Genomic DNA, 13,723 nt, shown 5'->3' with positions numbered 1-13,723 from the left:
TGTAACCAAAATCATTGGAAGACTAAGTGGTGGTAATTTCCAACAAAATTATTTCATTTTGGTTTGCTTCATATCGTTTTAAAGATTACACCACAATGAATTTGCATGTTCAAACTAAACAACGTAAAGAAAAATAAATCCCAAATTTTGATATCTAAAAGGCGTACTGCGTATTTAAACAAACTTCTTAATAATGTTGTTATTTCTGGATTCCCGTTTGTTTAATGATCTGAGCTGTTATGCTTTTAGCTTTTTTTCTTCCATTATTTGTAAGTCCCTAAATAGGCCATTATATTTCCCTTCAGGCTAGAGATGAAGATGGACATGCTGAAAATTTTCCCCAGCAGCACTATGCTAAGGAAACTCCAAGGCTTGCCTTCAAGAATAACTGCGAACTACTTGTAAGAATAATATACTTACAACAAGTCTAGAATGTTACTTTAGCACAGTGAAAACAGTTTTTGAAAGGGTTTGTTCATTATTACAATAATTTATGAAGTATTATAGTTTTTCTGTATAGAGTTCTAAATGCTAATTCTGATATCGCTGAATATTAATTATAAGATCTCAAATTGTTTGCAAATCTTTTGTATCTGATTATAGAGCTTGGATGGCCTTGTCTTTATTAGCTTGTTTTGTATAGTAGTTTATAAGCAGCCATTTGGAGAATGGCTAGTAAAGTTAAAAATATAGAGAAAGACAGTTGATACATGTAGCTTGGAAAAAAACAATTCCACCCCCACCTCCTCCTACTTCCTAATTGTACACTATTTTAGGAGACAACATGGTAGAATTTTGTTCTGCTAGGAAAGATAGCAGAGTTGACACGCAGTACTCCCTTTAGAATTCAAGTATTCCTGCACTGTCTTGCCAAACTCAATCAAGCACTTTCGTCTCTCCTATGTAGAAGTCAAAGCAGCGACAGGATGCAGGGTGTTTACAAGTCGTGAGAGAAAGGGTATCAGCTGTGACAGGGCCTCTGTTCCAAGGCAGGGTTAATTTGCTGTTCATTTTAGCATTTACAGTGAGACAAGATGAAAAGCAAGCAGGAATGCCTATTATATTTCTATTAAATGAATCTGTTGGGACCTAATGTTCTTGATTAGCTTTTGAAAATGAGTGCTCCGCAATGCATTTTCTGTTTACCTAAAGTAAACAGAGAATGAATTGTCATTTATTTAGAGATTCAAACACTGCTTTGGAAAATGAAGCTTTATGAGGGATCTAGCTATGTTGTCCCTAAATGTTCTTTTCCTTTCAATTGCATTAAAGCAAAACATTTGCTCCAACTAAATGAAAACACTGAAAGAGAATGAGGATGCTCAGTTGTTACATTTTGAGGTAGTCTCATTTCTGTTTAGTTTTTTGGCGGAACACAGTGCAGCTCTGCCAGGTCTCGGTATTAGAAAATCCCACATGTAACCGTGTTTGGACTTAGCTCTGATACCAACTGTCCATTAAAAAACAAAGTGTCCAAAGAGCAGGAGAAGAGAGAAGAATACAGCTCTTACTCATTCTAGCCACAGTAGTTATATGTTGACAGCAAGAAACTCCTTTCCCTGCTCTGCAGTCTGCACGGTTACAATAGCACCACTCATCCTTTGACCGACCAATCCCACCAGTCCGCAGGCAAATGCGCTGCTTGTAAAGACATTTTTTTCCCCCTGAAAAGTTAACTCACTCACCTTATAGGATATCTTAGATATCTTAAACTTCCGGGCCTGCTAGCATTACTGATTTTGGAGAAACCCTTTTCATTCAATTCCGTGCTAATGTTTCACTCAATAACTACGGTTATCCAGCAAAAGACCATAGGGGCCATTTAGGCTATATTTTGATATAAAAATGCTTTTTGGGGGAGTCACTTACTATATTTAGAGAAATTGTTTAAAGTGATATGCCATATTTGTTTTTTTCTTATTTATTAGAAAAATGATTGTGCTTGAGTCTTGGTTTGTGGTCAGTTTATACTGGAGGAAGTAAAACGTATATGTGAACATCTTTTCCAGCTATCTTTAGAGAAATTACATGTTTAGTCATTGCTGTGCTTAAACACAATATTGTGTTGGCAGTAGTTTTGAGAGATTGGTGCAATCTTTGTTCTTCTGTCACTGTTAGAATGCTTTATGTTGGTCAGCATACTTTCTTGCGATAAAAGAAAAAGGAGAATAAAGAGAAAAAAACATGTAAGCTTATTTCTCCAAGGAGAAATTTAATTTTTTTCAGCTGCAGGAGAAGTGATGGTGTTTGGCTGGTTATGAAGCACTGAAAACTTACGCTTCTATATGAAAGAGATTTGTTTATTATTAAAACAGAAATAGGAAGCCCTTGGAGTTTTCTTAGTGCAGCTGAGAGCAAATTTTGAAAGAGTCCATGAGAGAAGATTGCAAGATCCGTCCAAAGTGCTTTCTTAGCTTAAGGCTGTTTCTGCCATCTTGCATGGTTCACTGCAGCAAGAGCAGTGAGGGAGCAGGGTGGGGAGGTAGAAAGTGGAGGAGCCCTGTGGAGGGTGCCGATGGCTCTTGGGAGAAAGAATTGAGGGCACAGGTTACTTCTAGGCTCCCAAGTGATCAGGGGTTCGTGGCTGGGAGGCTAAGACTGAGCCGCAGGTGCTGACAGAAAGTGCCTCGGCCAGGTCGATAAGACATCGCTTCCGACTTTATTATTAACTGTTGATTGCCTCTGTCCTCCCCTCACACCACCAACCTCTGCTTCTTGGAAGAGGGAGGAGTATTAAGGAACTTAAACAAAAGCAAAGTAAAATCAATGCCTGGAATACACAAATGTGTGTCATCAGAAGGCACTGACAAAGAAAGCATTGGCTGATAGAAAAATACGCTATGCAACTGTAGGTTTCGTGTAGGGTGTTGATTTTCCCATTTAAGCCCCAAACAGTGATATATGCCTTCACACTTAACATACAACACAGACGACTAAATATCTAGCTTGGTGGCCAAGATTCTTTGGTTGATGATTGTGCAGCAGCAACCTTATACTTTTTTATTAACGTTGAAAATGCAAGGCTGTCAAGAAGAGTGACAGATAAAACTTGAGTACTACATGATATATTACAATTCTGTGTGGCCTCATCTATCTCTTCACTGATAGGGACACACACACGCGCGCACACACACACACACACACACACACACACACACCAGGGTATTTTGTTGGCATATCTAAATTTATGACTAAGGCAGATAATTTTCAATAAAAGAAACTGCAGGAAATTCACATATTAACAGCAGCATGGCTTATGAGAACCTGGAAGAGGGAACATTTAGAGCCAGCCATGGTGACTAGCCTTTGGCCCATATTTCAACTCCATCGCTGCTGCCTTTACTATTATTGCCTCATCCTTTTGGGACTAGTACGCCTTCGCATTTCCTCTATTAAAATGCTCATATCGATAGTGGGAGTTGGATTAAGAGCTGGAGAGGAAGACTGATCATGTTATGAGCTGACATCTCCTCATCAGCCAATATTTCCTCAGTTCTTGAAAGCCAGCTGGAAGTAGGACCTTGTGGAAATACAGCATAAGCAAGGTCCTTGGAGGGAAGGGACCTGTGGCAAGAAGAGGAAGGTTGAAAGGGTTTGGGGCCAGGAACTGAAGGCAACTGAGCCTATTCCCCAAGTGTTCTTAGGACCTGTCCAGAGAACATCGATGCATTCAGGAAGAAGGTCAAAATATAGTCAAAGAACAGCAACGACGATGGAGTGTAATTTGGTTGGAAAGAAAACAGGTTTAGGAAGTCTGAAAGGGAAATAAGAGAAAGGACACTGCAGGGGGAAATCAGCCTGACTCCCTCAGTTCCAGATTCCTGAGTCGTCACCTAGACAAAGTCTGACTCCCTTTTTGGCTTTTCTTAAGGCTGTGAGAAATGGGGGTTTTGCAGAGGGAGGCAGAGGGAGTCCACAGCTGGGAGGCGAAATAAAAATAGCATGGGGAAGAATTCTTTCTGGTCACTTACGATGCCTGTGTAGGGAGAAGGTGAAAACTATTTTAGTATTGTGGCCTTGTCAACAGACATGGTGGGGAGGAGAGATGCTTAGGCAGTTCTGTGGGCTCATTTGTCCATCTCATTTCCTTGTGCGGGCAGACAGATTACAAGACCAGGATATAGACCTTCATCAGAACGGCTAATACAGCACTGCTCTGTATTAGTACAGGGTTCAGATGACAAGACATTATTGCACATCTTCTATGTAGAAAGCACGGTACCACCCAGTGCTGGTGGGGGACACAAAATTGAAAAAGACACAATCCCTTCCCTGAAGGAGCTTACAATTCAGTAAGAGGACTTGGCATATACAGCATTGTAGTCATCAGGAAGGTGGGCTCTCAGGTCTTTCTGAAAGTTAGAATTTTGCCCCAGCTGGACTTTATACTGTGTCACGCTGGTGGTATAGCTAGGGATTATGGGTACAAAGGCTTAAAATTTATGGTGACAACATCTGGCATCACCTCACATTAGATCCCTATTTCGCCTCTTGGACCTCTCGGAGCTTCAGATCTTCATCTGTAAAATGTAATAGTAAACGGTAATAACCTCAGAGGATATTGTAAGGATTGAAAGTGATGACATATTTAAAGTGCCTGGTACACAGTAACATTCAGTACATATTAGCTGTTATTATTATGATTCTTGTTATTCTCATGATTTTTATCATTACACAGTGAGCTGTGCCCCAAGAGAACACCAACAAATTTCTGGAGCACAAAGGAGGAAGAGATCACTTCCATATGCAGTGATTGGAGACTTAACGAAGGGGTATACCTTTGATCCAGGCCTTGCATGGGTTGGATTTTGATAGTTGGAGCTGGGGTGTAAGGGAAAGGGGCCTTCCAGGCACAGGGAAATCGCATGGACAAAAGCAAGGCGGTGGGAAGGGACAGGCCAGGTGACCCACGCCTCAGTTGTCATGGAAGTTGGCTGGAGTGGAGAGCACCGGAAGGGTAAGGGGTAAGCCTGCAGGCCAGCCCCTTCGCAGAGGTCTCAGCACCTGATACCGTCCTGGCAAGTCTAAATGTTAATAGTTATGCTTCATGGAAATGCCTAGTACTTCTGGGATTAAAAAAAATAGTATGGAAGATTTCTAACATACACAAAAGTAGAGGGAGTCATATAGTGAACCCCCATCTACCTATCACTCAGCTTCAACAATGATCAATTCTTTATCTTGCTTCATTTATCCCTTTACCCTCTACCCACACCCCTACCCTCCTTTTATTCTGCTGGAGTATTGTGAAGCTAATTGTTTGTTTGTTTGTATGTAAAACCCGTAGCACCCCACTTCTCTGGCTAGAAAGAATCCATTGACACTGATTAAATTGGGAATTGGAGTTTTGGGAGTGTATGTACATAAAACAAACGGCGCCTGTTGTGCAGTGTGTGCTTCTCTCCCTGCTCGGCACAGCCTTATAAGGCGTGGATGGTCAGATCCAGTTAAAAAAAACCCTTAAGGTGAAAAACACACCACAGTGCCAGTGACGACTTCAGTCTTCTTTGCTCTCAGGTCCCTGGTTCTAAATGTGTTTATTTAAAAACAAGATCAGATCTCCGCAGTCCAGCCCAACTCATCGGTACATGTTGGCCCCATCACAGCAAGGGGGGGAGATCCCGGATCTCTGTCATCAGTAGCTATTGCTAGGATTGTCCTATTAGATCATGGAGACTTAATGAGAGCCACCCAAAGGTGATAGCAACTGCCACATTTCACTAGAAATTTGATAGGCTTTTCAAAATAGGTACAATTAACTAGACCTTCCCCTTACCGAAAGCCAGATTCATGTCCCAGCTCAACTTGAACTTATACAGTTTCTTTGATGTTACAGTTGAGTAGCACAGGTGCTGAGAATTAAAATTCCTGGTGACACACTTGGACTCCCATCACGTCAAATAAAATATCGTATGACATGTGCGTATGTAGTATGCAGGGTACCAGTTTCCTGACAGAGTAATTGTAAAAGCCCCCAAAGTGTAAAATGACACAGAAAACCCTAGGGGCTGGTTGCTGTCTAGAGAGAGTTGGCCTAGCCCACCATTCTTTCCACCCACCCTCCAGATCCCTTTTGTCGGGGACTATTCTTGTGCGCCTACAGGTTTTTGAACTATGTTTTAGAAAAATAGAACTTTTTAGAAAGACCAGTATGAGACTAAGCAAGGGCACTTCTAATAAAGGTAGCACAATAACACTCTCCAGCAAGGGCGTCTAGACTTTACAGTCAGAAGGAGTGGATTCTGCCTGAGTTGTCCTATCTCACCTGAACGTTCCTCTGTTTTCATCTGTGCTGTTGTTTCATCTTGCTCCCCAGCTGGGTCTGCTGCTTCTCTCTTTCTTTTCAGCCTCTTGGCTCCCCTTGCTGCTCTGGTCTCATGGCTCAGAGCCTTCTAGTCCTGTACAAAGACCCTTTGTACCCCAATAGGCCATCTCCTTTCAACTCCCACCCATGCAAACCCTATTTAACTCTGTCTTTTTAGTTTCTTTATTTGGGGGAGAAGTGGTATGGAGGAGGGCTCAAGTTCCCCAGATGCTGCCCTGCCCTTTTCTTGGGGTTGGGGCCCCTTTGATTGGAGCCTTGTGGTCCCTGGAAGCTCCCTTTTCCAAGGCATGGAGATCTTTGCCTTTCTGATTTCAGGGCCATGGCACAAAAAGGTCAGAGGCATAATGGTTTGGTGGTCATGATGGCTTCTCACACAGTAAGTGTGGTGGGTCTTAGAGCCAGAGAGAGAGATCGAGGACCATGTGTTCTCCAAGACACACTGTGGTGTGGTGGATCAGAGTGGGTACCTTAACTCCTGCTCTGCAGATGTGCTGCTGTGCAGTCGGGTCAAGTTTCTTAACTGCCCTGAGCATCATCGTCTTTATCAACAAAATGAGGATAAATACAGTACCTACCTCTCAGGGTCATTTTGAGGAGTCAACAAGATCATGTATATGAAGCACTTAGTATGCCTGGCTTAAAAGTTTTCTAAGCAGTAGCCTCACGACCAATAAAATGGAGCTAGAAGGTGACATTAGTGTAAACAAAATCTTAAGGCAGGTGCTGGGAGTACTTGACTAGAGTCTCTTCCCTGTTGGTTTGGACAGAAGCCCATATGTAATATTTTAATTTAGAACAAAGAACTTCAGAGAAACCCTTGACCATCCATCCAGTGGCCTATTTACGCTGAGGGCACCAGACATGCCCGTTGGCTGCAGAGCAGACGTGCTGATTTGTGAGGAAATTCAATGTTGGAGCACTTTTCGGAAGAGAATCAAACTTCTAAAAAATCGTAGGGGGTTGTAGTGAAGAGCTTGGAATCTTGAGCCAGGCTTTTTGGTTCAGATTCAGGAATCTCCACCACTCCACCCACGGGCTGTGTGACCGTGGGCAAATCAATGAACTTCTCTGTGTCTGTGTCCTTGTCTGTAAAATGAGGACAATGGTAGCTGTTGAGTACGATTGGAGTGAGGCCTAACTGCATGAATACCCTTAAGGTTCTTAGACCAGTATTTGGCAAACAGTTGGCCAAATCGTAATCAATCAATGTTGTGATTATGATTATTTCTTCTACGGTTGCTTACTTTCAGGCACATCACAGACTATCACTTGGCCAAATTTTCTAGCAACAGATTATCTGATAGTCTTAAGTATACACATTCGCACGCAGACACCACAGTTTCCTTGTGAAGAGTGAGAGGGACAAAATACATTATGCAGATAATTCTTAGAGCCAAGCTGTTTTTGTAGAAATGTAACTCTCATGGAAGACACTCTGCATGATCCAAGACCTCTTTACCCTTCCCTACCATTTCATAGTAACATTATTAATCTTAGAAATAGGCAACAAAGGAAATACATGCAAAGGAAAAATGTGATCTACACGAGGAAATACCCTCAGTAGCAAATGGAGGTGGACTCTTTGAAGGAAAGGAGACAGGACACCATCCTTGGTGGGGTGCCTTCAGCATGCCTGGCGCTGTCCTCAGTCCTGATAGGCTCTTTTTAAGACCCTTTCATCTCCACAATTTGCTAAGTAGGTATTGTCATTTCCACTTCACAGATGGGGAAGTTAAAATTCAAAGATGTTACATTCCTTGCCCCCGGGGGAGAAGAGGGGACCTAGGGAGCAGTCACAGAGCTGAGGTTTGATCCATATTTCTTTGACCTGAGTTCAGACCAGGACACACAGCCACCTTCTCGGTGTGGGGAGCAGGTCTGATACATCTTTCCATCCTAGGGCTAGAGAAAGGGTTCAGTCTGTGTTTGTGGGATGAAGGAATGAAGAAATTAATTCAGAATCACTCTTTCCAGCTTTTTTATAATAATAGTTCTTTGGTAGACTTCTGAAGCCAGAAAAAAACATCAATAGGAATATTAGGAAGGGGAATTTATTCAGAAAGACATGTTTGATATTTCCCAATGTATAATAAATTGGGGGAGGGGGGAAGGAACCAAAGTATAGGCTGTTTAATTTGGTAGACTACAGAAAATACATTTTCAATGTGATCCAAGTATTTGAATGTATTATTTTCTTTAATCTGACAACAATAGATTATGTATGATAAGTACTAATTCTTTTTTTTAAAGATTTTAATTCTTTTTAGGATCATAGGCCATTTTAAAAAAGGCTTGGCCTCTTTTGGTTTGGTACAGTTGTGTTCCTTGGAGTGAACTGATCTATTACCTTTGAGAATTCTAGCCATTGAGTAGCATAAGGGAGTCAGGTGTCAGTCACATTCTCTCCCATTGTTTTAATTGCTAGAACTGAACAATTACCTAAAATACCAAAGAGAATTCACCTCTGATGGCTGCATGGAAACTCTAGGTCATATATCAAGCAAAACCAGAAAATCAGATAGGATGTCAATTATCAATATAAAATCGCACAAGTAACCGGCCAGAACTAATATTAATCATATTCAGTCATGTGTTTGGTTTATGGCTAGAAGAACAAGCTAACGGAAGTCTCTTGGGAGAAAAAGGGAAAAGGTATAAAAATATTTGGAGTTGAGAAGCATGACATATGTGAATAATACAGTAGGCAAGAAACTGGAGCTGGGAATGTGAGGGTGATGGGGGACTGGTGAGAGGGAATTTTAAAAGGGAAGAAGGAAGATAGAAACCCATGATTAAGCTGAAAATGAGGAGTTTCAGGCAAACAAGAGTTTTAAAATGTATTTTCTCATTGCATTTGGCTCGAATTGTCTTTCACAGTCGTGTGTTTCATACATTTCCTACTCCCCTGCTCTGAGGTGTCAGGCTTTCCTGGAGGGCTTTCTTCCCAGCTCCTCCTCCCTATGCACTGTCACGTACAACGTACCATGAGGTTTGAGACATCCTGTTTTAATTCCAGAGGAGACTCTCTTGGCTGAGAGCTCTGTGAGGCAGGAGCTTTGTCCTTCCTTGCTGTACGTCTGAGAACCACGATGGCCCACACTGTATTTGATGGACTCTACGGTGCCCTTTTCCCCTCTCACATTTAACATCTCAGAAATGGGATCGCATAGTACAGTTGATTGCATATTACAAATGTTAAAAAAACCCATTTTTTAATTGGCTGAATTTTTCCCTACTGATGTAAATCAATGGCATCTTAACAGGCAGTGGTGATACAGATGCAATGAGCTGTGGAGGTAGGTAGGTACTCAATAATTATTTGTCAAATGATTGCGTACAAAGCACTCCCCCGCCCGGGCTCTAGTTCAGGTCAAAAGGAAAGGTGCCAGGTTGATTCTGGACAAGGCGTCAGCCACTGACAGGGTGGAATGGAGCTGGCCCGGGGCTGGCTTGGCTGAGCCTTTCACTGCTGTAGAGTCTTTCTTCAATGGAGCTGAGAGAGGGCTTTGCTAATTCTTTCAAAGTGAATTGTTGAACCAGTGAAGACACACACCAGATAAGCCAGCATTCAAATAATAAGTGGTACGTTTGCCTGAATTATCCAGAAAATTGCTTACTGTTCTACTTTGGGTTGGGTTGCATATCTATCAATATTTCTCTTGGAAATTCATGAAGCTCCATGGGTAGAGGAGCAATGATTTTCTCCCCCTCTCTTCCGATAGAACAAGCTACAGATTTCATTAGGATAAAGGACATTTTTTATCAATTAGGATGCCCTAATCCATCATCATCACCATTCCTGTCATCTCTTAAAGATGTTTCCAGCATAGGGGAGACATGAGTGCACATAGGTGCGTTTCCTACACTGTACATTTTATAATCTACATTCAGGACATTAGCGTGCATAGGTTATGTCACACCCTAAGCAGAATTATGTGAAATACTCTGCTGTTTCATAGTGTTCACATCTCAATATAGTTTGATTTCCTTTGAATGGAAAATGTGAACCTGATTCTGATACTGCAACAGGATCTATTATACACGTCTTTGTGTAAACAGGGAGGGGGAATACCGTGTAGACATTTTTAAGTGTCAAAGCCTGAGATGGGAAGGGAGGCAATATTTAAATATTGAGCATGTGATAGGATAAGGCCTTCCCATGAAAAATAATCCAGATTGCGAAGATATGTGAAATACTTTGGGGGTCTCTATCATGTAGCCGTTGCAGTCAGTGGTACTTTTGACTTCCAAATTGTCCGATAAATGTGTAAGGATACTCTCAGGGAGCGAAATACCACTTTTGGCTTAGAAAAATATTTACATATTTGTTCAATAGCTTGAATTTTGAAAATATGTACTATCATTGCATATACACATATATAAAATACAATCCATGAAGGCAAATTTATAAATCCTATTTAGAAATGTGGATACATATATAAAGGAAAATGAAAATAACCTAGAGCATGCAAAAGTGCTTATCAGCCTATGGCAATTAACATCTCAGTCATTGATACAGTATTTTTTCTACAATGATTTGATGTTTACGTATGAATACATACAAATAACATGGAAAAATAAAGTTGTCATAGAATTTTTATTTTCATTTTTCCTCAGCATTTTGATGTTTAAACAATGTTCTGACTGTCATCAAATCAGTCAATTTGAAAATTGAGTTGCATCAATGGAGACAGCCGGTTTTGATAATTCAAACCAAAAAGACCTTTTCTCAAGAGATATATTTTCTCTGGTTTATTTGGTCTGAATAGTTGTTGTTTTTTTAAATCTCAAACTTATTCTTTTGTATGCACTGCATTTAGACAACATCTATAAAGATTTAAAGTCTTTTTACAAATCTAGGTATTTAGTGTCATGAACACGTTTCAAAAAGTGGAATTAATATGAGTCGGTGGTTATGTGTGACCAAGATTTTGAAGATATTTCTCTTTCAGTTTCCCCAGTGCTACAAAGTCATATGTTGCAGTGCAAACAAAGTATAAAATGTGGATCCTTCTCATAAGGAGTTTACAGACAAGCTGTGCTTATTAGAACAGTGAACTTCCAGTGTATGGTAAAGTGCCAGATGAGGTGGTGCGGTGATTAGAGACTAGAAACACAGATTAAGTAGTATGTGTACAACGAGGAAGGAAGGGGTCATGTCATGGGGAAAAGATCGTGGGCTGGAGTCATCAGGAATCGATCCTCCGAGGAGGTGTGGCCTTGGAGTGTGGGTGCGGAATGAGAGGATATCCCAGAGAAAGAGAAGACTGTGGGTGGGATGATGGTGAGGAAGGTGAGCAGCCAGCTCTAATGCGTCTTTTGGAGCAACAATTAGTATAAGACCCGGTCTTATTTCACTATAAGACCGGGTCTTATATAGTATAATTAATATAATATAATATAATATAATATAATATAATATAATATAATATAATACAATACAATATAATACCGGGTCTTATAGTAATTTTTTCTCCAAAAGACACATTAGAGCTGATGGTCAGGCTAGGTCTTATTTTCGGGGAAACACGGTAATAAAAACAGTGAGAGTCAAGCAGCTAATTTTACATTTGGTGTTTGGAGCTATAGGAATCTGTATTAGGTACCTGAGCCTAACAGGAAACACTGTTATGAAATTGGAGCTTTCACATGGTAGAGGACGGGAGCAGGAGCAGGGAACTTTCTAGAGGGACTTAAAACAGGCCAGGCACACTGTATTGAGGACAAAGGCTTCTCACAGCTGAAAAGGCGAGAAAGAGACTGCAAATGATTGTCCAAAAATATTGGTCATCACATTTGTATGACCATGTTAATATAAATAACTGGCAAAGATTTCATCTCAATCCAATTTGCCAGTAAAATTAGATTTTGGATAACAGTCTTAAGTGAGTAGCTAGTTGTGTGCAATAGGAAAAACAAGATCAAACTAGAAGCAAGCAACTAAAGTTTAACGTCTTGATGATCCAGAATGGTTCAGGAATCCGTGTGATGTAAAAACATAAACTAGGGGGGAAAGGTTCTTAAATTTGGATAATTTAAAGAGGGACAGAATCTCCCTTAACAAGAATGCAAGAACCCCTCCCCTCAGAAAACAGCACCGAGGAGGCAGTGTAGTGTATGTGTCCAGGAATCACACAGGGTTGGTCCACTTCCTGGCTACGTGGTTACTAGCTTTGTGGCTTTGGGAAGGTCAGTTTCTGCATCTGTAAAACAGAAATAATAGCTGTACGCACCATTTAGATTTTCTGTAAAAGCTGGAGATAATTCACATAAAGTGCTTGGCGTATAACAAGTACTCAATAAAAGGTAACTAACAAAGGGGGAAAAAATCCCTCTTTTGTACTCAGCTTTTAAGAGAAAGAAGGAAAAGCCAATAAATAAAAACTCACATGAGGATTCGGAATCCTTGTTTTTTAAGAATGAAGAGAAAAAATATTATGATACATAGCTTTCAAATGTGTGGACTTGGCTTATTCTTTAAACCTTGCATGTGCACAGGGCATTAGAAGGAGAACTCGTGTTTATCCAGTAATGACCGTAAAGATTGTCAAGGTCTTCATTGAAGAAAACACGTTTTATCGAATATACTGTGTTTACTAAGCTAGAACATTGAATTAATATAAAATGACTTTGGGGGGAGTCTCACACAAAAAGGGTTTGCTAGTTAATCACCCAAATTAAATTTTTTGTAACCCCACATTCCCTGATTATTCTGATTACCTGACCATTTTAAAATTCCACTTTTCTTTGAGTAGTAAACATTGTCACCCACTTCTTTAGCCATCTTCTTTGTTCATGGGCTCCTAAGTTTCAGAATATGTCAATTAGGCACTCAATTATTGATTTGATAAATCACTTTTCCTTTGGTCTGACTTAGCTGTCTGGAATACATTTGAGACTTGTTACAGTTGTAAAAATTAAAAACAAAGAAACAAAAATCCAAAATAATGTGAGCAAAATGTCCTTTAGTTAACATATAAGCTAGAGAGCATCTTTCTTGGCTAGAACTCCTCTTTGAAAGAGTTGGGCTACTCCTACACAGATTATCAAGGTCATTTCAGAATTAAAATGAGCTGTGGAACAATAAATTGCCCCTTACAGCAGAAAAACATGCAAACAGAAAATGAGGACTAATGTCTGTCCGCGTACCCTGAGTTTTTTTTCTTTCTGAGCTAATATACCTATTTAGTGTAATTTAGATTTAGCTTTCATTATGCTTTCTAAAAGTACAATGTGTGTGTGAGGATTGGAATAGTTTTCTTCCAACAGGAATTAGGGTATACATAAAATGGTTTTCTCTCCTCCGTGGGGAATGGTAAGAGTCACTTATCTCCCTGCTGTCTCTGTCTCTGGTCACTCTGCAGTCGGGACACTTCTTGTGGAGCCCACGATGGCATT

General features: G+C 40.4%; 1 protein-coding gene across 2 annotated transcripts in view; it reads left to right on the top strand.

The window, feature by feature from the left end:
- Positions 1-13,723, top strand: part of SOBP (sine oculis binding protein homolog) — a 161,832-nt gene that overhangs the window by 96,069 nt on the left and 52,040 nt on the right. The window contains exon 5 of one of the 2 annotated variants that reach the window (XM_081033262.1): positions 306-401. The exons of the other annotated variant lie outside the window; for it this stretch is intronic. Within the exon in view, the coding sequence (XP_080889388.1) occupies positions 306-401 (96 nt within the window). The remainder of the gene's footprint in view (positions 1-305; positions 402-13,723) is intronic. 2 annotated transcript variants of the gene reach the window in all.

This window comes from Rhinolophus hipposideros (genome assembly GCF_964194185.1).
Source record: "Rhinolophus hipposideros genome assembly, chromosome: 3".
In the NCBI taxonomy this organism is placed as follows: domain Eukaryota; kingdom Metazoa; phylum Chordata; class Mammalia; order Chiroptera; family Rhinolophidae; genus Rhinolophus; species Rhinolophus hipposideros.
The sequence above is the reverse complement of the archived record's forward strand: the minus strand, read 5'-3'. Positions and strand labels throughout refer to the sequence as shown.